Here is a 9,000-nt window from a genome sequence, read left to right as displayed (position 1 = left end):
CACACAACTATTAAACCAGTTACACCAAGTGTATTACTCCCTCCTCCCACCCTAAAGGTAATGATAGTCCATAAAGCTAACCTTTAGTTTTTCTTTCTTTGGCTTCTTGCTCTTGGAGTGAGTTTCTCTGTTGCAGACAAGACCTGCATTTGTTTAAAAGCTCTTGCAGAGTTGGAATTAGAGCTGGGTTTAACTGTTTGGGAGTGTGTACTGACAGGAGCAAAGCAAGCGCCCTCAGGTCCTACAAAAACCCAGATAAGAACATTTCAAATTCTAAAGCCAACACTTTGATGCAGTTGTTCACAGTTAATTGCAGATGTTTATTTTCCCAGGAATCCATTCTTTCCTAAGAATACCCTGGTTTTTCTGGGATTCTTAGAATGATCAAACCAGAAAGCCAGTGTTAGGATACTACAGCATTTCATTAGTTTTGTTTTTGTTTTTGTTTTTGTTTTTTGAGATGGAGTCTTGTTCTGTGGCAAGGCTGGAGTGCAGTGGTGTAATCTCGGCTAGCTGCAACCTCCACCTCCTGGGTTCAAGCGATTCCCCTCCCTCAGCCTCCCGAGTAGCTGGGACTACAGGCGCCCGCCACCATGCCTGGCTTAATTTTTTGTATTTTAGTAGAGACGGTTTCACCATGTTGGCCAGGATGGTCTCAATCTCCTGACCTCGTTATCCACTGGCCTCTGCCACCCAAAATGCTGGGGTTGCAGGCATGAGCCACCGTGCCCGGCCTCATTAGTTCTTAAAGTCACTAATAGCATTATTTTATGCCCACGAACCAGTAAGTCAGACCAAAGCCTGAAATCGTGTTTTCTGAAAATGGAAAAGGAAATATAAGAATTTTAAAAACAAACCTTGAAATCATAGTTTCTCAAGTTAAATTCTGACAGATGTCACAAATAGTAAGGTCTTCCTTACTGAGCTCTGTCATCTGTTCTGGCTTTTATGCATACTGTGATTTGGGAGGCTGCTGCTCAACATTCTAGCCCATTTCCAGAGTGTTCCATTATTCTAGGACATGGGAGTCTGCACAAGGCAACTAATGCTCTAGATTTAACTGCCTTTTTAAATCAGTAGATCATTAATTGTTACATAGGAGCCACAGGCAGTAATAGAAACATCACAAGTAATGTTTCCAAAAATATACCCAAGTAGAGATAAGACCACTAAGATGTTCCCTTTATTACCCTTAGCATTTAATGATATCAGCTTGTAGCTTCCAAGGTGATAGAGTGCTGTGTACATACAAGGCATAGTGAACGCGTATTTAAAATTTGTGTTTTGTCGTACGTGGCTTAGAGGTCGAATCAGTAAGTTAAGGTTACGAGAGTAAAATCATATGAAGGCCACGCAGTTAACTGAAGGACAGTTTAAAAGTGTGTGCCGCCGCCTCTGCATAGTTCTTACCCCATTTAAAGAAGCACTTGCTTTGGAAATTTCAACTCGGTTGGAGAAATCAGACTGTAGGTTCTGATACTGACTTATCAAGTTTGTAATAAGAGTGCTGATCAAATTGGCACAGTTTGCTTCAGAAAACACTTGACTTTGAACCTGAAAAAGAAGATTTAAAAAAATCTCCAAAAGACCAGCATAATGAAAACACAAGCATTAATTGGAAATGACACATTGAGTTTCCAAAGTACTACGTACCTTTAGAAGGAAATGTGTCATGAACGTGTAGACAATGTTGTTGTTTAAAAAAGTTCTTTCATCCATTAGGATACATTTAATATATTCTGCGAAAACAGGATCTTCACACAAAAGCTTGATGCAATTTTTTGACATAGCAGACTAAAGTGGGGAGAAGATGGTTGAGCACTTATGGTTGAGCACGGAAAAAACTTACACGGAAAAAACATATGCTTGTGTATGATGGAATCTGAAGCCACTGAAAATCCTACGTGAAAAGCCATGTCTAACTCACCTATTGAATTTTTAGTTAACAGCAACTATTTTTCATACAGTAAAATATTACTAATTTAGACTATGGGAGTGCTGGGGGGAGACACTGATGCCAAAACTGAACAAATGTTTTAAAAGAAATGCAGGTTTATTATCCAGCACTGAGAGAGTTAACAAGGACTGGAAAAATAAGGCTAACTAAGAATAGGATGTCAATGTTTTCAAGGGCCAAATTAATGTATTTATAGGTAACCAGAGCATATGTTGCGAAAAGACACATTTTAAGAATCAGAATCAATTTATTCTCCAAAATGTTTTAAACTTTACTGTATATTCTCATTAGCAACAGTAATTCTGTAAATACCTTTTCCCCCCATAAACACTGCAAAGGTAAACAATAAATCTTCTTTCCTAATTATCTCACACAGAATCAGTGGTCCCAATATATGGAAATTTTACTAAAATTTGGTTTTCCTGTTTTCAAATAGTCATGGCTCTTAAACACAAGTAGTATGTCTTTAAGCAGATATACTCCGTAGATTTAAATGTGCATTTTAATGATAGATTATTTATATGGAAAAAAGCAATATATATTTTAAATAGGACAAAATTTAGATTTTTATATATATATATGCATATGTGTATACTTTATTAGAGTAAGCAGCTGTTCATAAGTAAATTACTCAAGGTCAGTCAAGAAATTAGGATTCAAGTAGGACCAAGACCCAGGTCTTGAGATCCTTAACACTAGGAAAAACCTGCGTTGGTCTACCAGTCACAGCCTCTGCCTCTGTTTCTTGCTCAGGACGGCTGCTTCTATAGGACTGGAAGCTTTGGAGGCCTTATATGGTTCGGCTTTGTTTTAAGGGAAATTTGAGGGCACAGTGAGTTCTGTCTGTGATAGAAGTCAAGCGAAGGGAGTCCTGCGGTGCAGAAGTAGAGAAGGCAATAGGTAGTGGGAGAGTACAGAAACCAAGAAACTACCCAAATCAGGAAGAATGAAAAAGAACAGCAGTAGCAGTGGAGAGGGAAAACGAGATCTCCAATGGACTGAACAGAACACTCAGCTCAAAAATCAACTGATAAAGTCATTTTCTGAATGCCTACTATATGCTAAGTCAAGTGAGCTAAGGTCAGTGTATACTAGCCTCTGAAAGATTTCTACTGTAGAGAACAAAGTGGAATTTCTTCAGGGAATGGAGATGACTCTGATAAGGTCTCCACACGAGCTCTGTTTTGGAAAAGTAGAGAAACAACCAGTAGAGTACAGGATGACAAACATCTAGGAGAATCCAAAGCACACCACAGCCTGGTAGGAGGCTGAACCAGACTCAAAATACTTAAGAAAGCATGATGTGGGTCAAGGGTTGCACCTAAGGAAGGTGAGTAAATTCATCTCTTCCAATGGGGTAGAGCAGATGCAACCAGGCAGCACAATCAACAGTTTTTTTCAGGGACTGAAGGTAGTGGGGATCTTTTATGCCTGATCCAAGGAATGAGCCAAACCTTAGTACCTCCTCCTCTTCCCAATTCTCCCTTTCTAACTTAACAAGTATTATTTATGCAGCCACTTAATTTTAAGGAGTTGGCTCTTAGAGACACTTAAGGTAGGAACGGTAATCTTTCCTGTTTTCAAGGAGATTGTTGTAAGAAAACAAGTGCATCAGACCCTTGAAAAACTACAGATCATGAAAAGCTAAAGGACAGACTGCTGATAGGGTTTCTGCTAGAGGTTTTGGAATGGTGGAAAAGAGGTAGAAGCAGGGAGGTGAAGGAGAGGAAGAAGTGGCATGTGCCTTTTCCCCCACTATCTCCCTGTTTTGGATTTTCCCCACCACTGTTGATAATACATCTATAAATGAGAAATTCAATTATAACCAGCTTATTTAAAATATCCTCTATAATACAAATCTACTAAAAAAAAATCAAAGGGAAACTAGATGCCTAATATGTAATAGCTAGTATTTTCATTCATACATATTTTACCTATCAAGATACGAAAACGTCCCCACTTTTCAGCAAGTCTTCAACCCATTGTTCCTAAAATTATTGACCACTTGGCCAGATGAGATTAAAGACCAATCATCTAAAACTCATTTTCTTTACCTGAGTCTGGCATAGCTCAGTCCAAAGTTTGGGGAACAGTGCAAGATGAAGTGGCAAACCTTCATAGGCAACTAGGACACCTAATATTTGAAAAGAAATCAGAACAGGTTATAATTATAAATTATACTACTGAGATACTCAACTCTGCAGGTACAATATTACAGCTATTTCTAGTCATAACTGCATGTTTTCTGTATTTTAAAGAAAGTATGTAAAGGGGAAAAATTCATTCCAATGTTTAGTGAAATATCTTAAATGTGGTACTTTGAATTTATTTATATCCTATACCTCATTCCTGAAAGATATGGGACTTAAACCAACTCTTCTTTTTTGAGTATTAGAACTTTATCTGGGAAAAGAAAAAGTTACTGCAAGTGGCTCCAAGTCTTTCTTGGATTAAGGTACCACTCTGCCTATTAGATAATTTTCATAGAATGGCTAGACTTCAGGAGGGAGGAGGGGAAAGGTAAAAAAAAAAAAAAAAAAAAAAATGATGTGGAGAATTAAACATATCTTTCCTCTTTTACCTTCTTTCTTCAAAGATAGAATGACCTTTGTGGTACATTTAAGTAAATGCTGCCCTTAGCACCAGTTTCTTGGCTTGTTCCCAGGGTCTTCTGAGTGGACCGCATCTGGCACTATGCCAGAGTGCTATTTGGAACCTCTATGAATTTACCTCTCCACTTCTTGACTATTCCAGATGTAAAATATGTCACTAAGATGTGTGCCCCTACCCTCTGTCATCTTATCTCTGAAAGTATAGAAGCTTCATTACCACAGTCCTAAATGAATTTCCCATCTTCCACATCCCCCAGGGTCCCCAGGGCAAGTATAATCATGAAGAAGAAGAAATATAACACAGACCATCCTCCTCCAGTTAAGAAAAGACTATGAGTTAGACCAGGAGTCAGCAAACTTGTTCTAGGAAGGGCCAAATAGTATTTGAGGCTTTATGGCCATGCTCTGTTAACACAGCTCAACCCTGCTAAGCAGTGTGAAGGCAGCCTTAGACAAGAGTAAGGAAATAGGTGTGGCTGTCTTTCAGTAAAACTTTACGAACACTGAAATTGGAATCTCATAATTTTCATATGTCAGAAAATATTCTATATTTTAAAAAAATTTTTAAATATGAAAACTATTCTTAGCTAGCAGATAGCCATGGTTATACAAAAACAGGCAGCATGTGGGTTGTAATTTGCCAAACCCTGGGTTAGACCAAGGACTTGAGAACATCTTACACAGGCAAGTCAGGTCACTCACTCAGACTTACCAAGGATGCCTAGGATCCCTTCCACAGGTAAGCCAATTTATTTTCCTGTCAAGATGAGTCCCTTTAGACACCAAGAGGCAAGGAAATGCTACTTCTCCTTTATCCTAACCTAATCTGTTGGTGTTTGGCAGCATATACCCACCACGGTATCACAATACACATAAGTAAACAAAGACATGTCATCACATCTGTGGCTATAGGGAAGAGGGTTCCTACATTCCCATGTTCCTGTATCCTAATTACTCATCAAAGTAGAGGAGAGGTTAGCAAACTACGGCCCTCAGGCCAAATCTGACCCATGGCCTGTTTTTATATGGACTTGTGAGCTAAGAATGGCTTTTTCTTTGACAACAGACAGTGTCTTCACTCTGTTGCCCAAGTTGGAATGCAGTGGCGTGATCACAGATCAGGGGCAGCCTTGAACCCCTGTGCTCAAGTGATCCTCACACCTTAGCCTCCATAGTAGCTAAGACTGCAGGCCTGGACAATTTTCTTAAAAAAATGTTTTGGGGCCAGGTGCAGTGGCTCATGCCTGTAATCCTAACACTTTGGGAGGCCGAGGTGGGCGGATCACCTGAGGTCAGGAGCTCGCAACTAGCCTGACCAACATGGAGAAACCCTGTCTCTAGTAAAAATACAAAATTAGCGGGGCGTGGTGGCACATCCCTATAATCCCAGCTACTTGGGAGGCTGAGGCAGGAGAATCGCTTGAATGCGGGAGGTGGAGGTTGTGGTGAGCCAAGATTGTGCCATTGCACTCCAGCCTGGGCAACAACAGTGAAACTGTCTCAAAAAAAAAAAGTTTTGGGGCAGGCATGGTGACTTACGCTGGTAATCCCGGCACTTTGGGAGGCCAAGGCAGGCGGATCATGAGGTCAGGAGTTCGAGACCAGCCTGACCAACATGGTGAAACCTTACCTCTACTAAAAACAAAAAAATTAGCCAGGTGTGGTGGCACTCGCCTGTAATCCCAGCTACTCGGGAGGCTGAGGCAGGAGAATCACTTGAACCCAGGAGGCAGAAGTTGCAATGAGACGAGATTGTGCCACTAAACTCCAGCCTGGGTGACAGAGCAAGACTCTGTCTCAAACAAAACAAACCATTAGCCAAACAAAAAATAGTATGTGACAGAGACCTTGTGGCCTGTGGAGTCTAAAATATTTAGTGTCCACTCTGCAAAAAGAGTCTGCTAACCTCTGAACTAGAGGCTGCTCTGACATTAACCCTCTTATGGGCAAGCAGACTGTATACTGCAATTTCTGTAGTCATTTCTCCCCTACTATCCCCCCAAAGTAAAATAATCTTGTTTTTTTTAATTTTTTTGAGACAAGGTCTGGCTCTTATCACCCAGGCTGGAGGACAGTGGCACGATCTCAGCTCACTGCAACCTCTGCCTCCTGGGCTCAAGCCATTCTCCCAGCTCAGTCTCCTGAGGAGCTGGGACTACAGGTATGCACCACTATGCACTTTTTTTTTTTTTTTTTTTGAGACAGAGTCTCTCTTTGTTGCCTAGGCTGGAGTGCAGTGGTGCGATCTCGGCTCACTGCAGCCTCCACCTCCCAGGTTCATGCCATTCTCCTGCCTCAGTCTCCCGAGTAGCTGGGACTACAGGCGCCCGCCACCACACCCAGCTAATTTTTTTTTTTTTTTGTATTTTTAGTAGAGACGGGGTTTCACTGTGTTAGCCAGGACAGTCTCAATCTCCTGACCTCATGATCCCGCCCGCCTCGGCCTCCCAAAGTGCTGGGATTACAGGCGTGAGCCACCGCGCCCAGCCAATTTTTGTATTTTTTGTAGAGACGAGGTTTCACCATGTTGCCCAGGCAGATCTCCAAAGTGATCCGCCTGCCTTGGCCTCCCAAAGTGCTAGGATTATGGGCATGAGCCACGGCACACAGCCCTAAACAATCTTTTTTTTTTTTTTTTTTCCTTTCTAGACAGTCTCACTCTGTTGCCCGAGGCATGTTGCAGTGGCATCATCTTGGCTCACTGCAGCCTCAACCTTCCCAGGCTCAGGTGATCCTCCCACCTCAGCCGCTCACGTAGCTGGGACTACTGGTGTGTGCTTCCAATGCCCAGCTAATTTTTCTATTTTTTGTAGACACAGGGTTCTGCTGTGTTGCGCAGTCTGGTCTTGAACTCCTGGGCTCAAGTGATCCAGCTGCCTCGGTTTTACGGAGTGCTGGGATTACAGGTGTGAGTCATCACATCCAGCTAAATATAAAAGCAATCTCTATACCTATTTTCCACAACTACCAAGAAGCCAGCACTACCACAACAAACAAAAAATACCATGGTCTCTAATCACTTTGAAGTGGTATTCTGTTATAAGTATCTCTATTTTACAAGTAAAGATGGAAATAGGCCAGGCGTGGTGGCTCACGCCTATCATCCCAGGACTTTGGGAGGCCAAGATTGGTGGATCACTTGAAGTTAGGAGTTCAAGACCAGCCTGGCCAACATAGTGAAACCCCGACTCTATTAAAAAAAATAAAATACAAGAATTAGTTGGGCACATAATCCCAGCTACTCAGGAGGCTGAGGCAGGAGAAATCACTTGAACCCTGGAGGCAAAGGTTGCAGTGAGCCGAGACTGTGCCACTGTACTCCAGCCTGGGGGACAGAGTGAGACTTTGTCTCATAACAACAACAATTAAAGAAGGAAATAAACATTTTCTAGGTATGTCAGATCATTATATTAAATTTTCTCATCAATTTTGAGGGCCATCGTTTTATCCTAATTTTGCACTTCTTTTGGATGAGGAAATTAGGCTCACAGAAATTATATAATCCTCTCAAATTCATTCCAAAGTCAGTACTGATATAGTTAAGACTGTAGTCTACCCCAGATTTATCTGATTCTAAAGCCCATAAGCTTTTCAGTGTTTTCTGCAGCTTCAGTCCATTTGTTAGCATTTTCATGATTTTCTTCACATCTGCCATCACCTGTACTATTGTTTACTTAATACTTACTTTCTCTCTTTTGAGACAGGATTTTGCTCTGTTGCCCAGACTGTAGTGCAGTGGCCCAATCGTAGCTCATTGTAACCTTGAACTCCTGGGCTCAAGTGATCCTCCTGCCTCAGCCTCCTGAGTAGCTGGGACTACATATACATGCCACCAAGCCCACCTTTTATTTTGGTGGGGGGAACAGAGTCTCACTCTGTTGCTCAGGCTGGAGTGCAGTGGCTCCATCTCAGCTCACTGCAACCTCCACCTCCCAGGTTCAAACGGTTCTCCTGCCTCAGCCTCCCAAGTAGCTGGGACTACAGGCACGCGCCACCACACCCAGCTAGATTTTTGTATTTTTAGTAGAGATAAAGTTTCACCATGTTGGCCAGGATGGTCTTGATCTCTTGACCTCGTGATCCGCCTGCCTCAGCCTCCCAAAGTGCTGGGATTACAGGTGTGAGCCACTGTGCCGGGCTGGCAGTACCAGTTTTCCATAATATTAAAATAACTTATTAAAATTATAAAATCAATGCACAATCATTACAATTAATTTAAACCTTACAGATATATTTAACCTAGAAAATGAAAGCATTCTATAATTTCATCCTTACAGAGTAAAATTCCTCTACTTTTTTCTGTACATGTACTAAGCAATTTTCCCCTTGTTTATAAGAATGTTTATATTCTGCATTTTTTTTTACATTTTTATGTAATTCAATGAACATTCCTATCTTATTTGTTTTCATGTCTCAATATAGGTGAACTAT

The 9,000-nt window shown here is 41.3% G+C and overlaps 1 protein-coding gene across 3 annotated transcripts in view; it reads right to left on the bottom strand.

Moving 5' to 3' along the window:
* The window catches only part of USP34 (ubiquitin specific peptidase 34), a 297,846-nt gene that overhangs the window by 1,346 nt on the left and 287,500 nt on the right, over positions 1-9,000 (bottom strand). For all 3 annotated transcript variants that reach the window (XM_032176545.2, XM_032176542.2, XM_032176541.2), the window contains 4 exons: positions 4,012-4,091; positions 1,654-1,794; positions 1,411-1,554; positions 82-241 (listed from right to left, as the gene is read on the bottom strand). In XM_032176545.2, coding sequence (XP_032032436.1) covers positions 82-241; positions 1,411-1,554; positions 1,654-1,794; positions 4,012-4,091 — 525 coding nt within the window. The remainder of the gene's footprint in view (positions 1-81; positions 242-1,410; positions 1,555-1,653; positions 1,795-4,011; positions 4,092-9,000) is intronic.

The sequence above is a fragment of the Hylobates moloch genome, unplaced genomic scaffold (genome assembly GCF_009828535.3).
Source record: "Hylobates moloch isolate HMO894 unplaced genomic scaffold, HMol_V3 SCAFFOLD_15, whole genome shotgun sequence".
In the NCBI taxonomy this organism is placed as follows: Eukaryota; Metazoa; Chordata; class Mammalia; order Primates; family Hylobatidae; genus Hylobates; species Hylobates moloch.
This window is presented reverse-complemented; position numbering and strand designations above follow the sequence as displayed.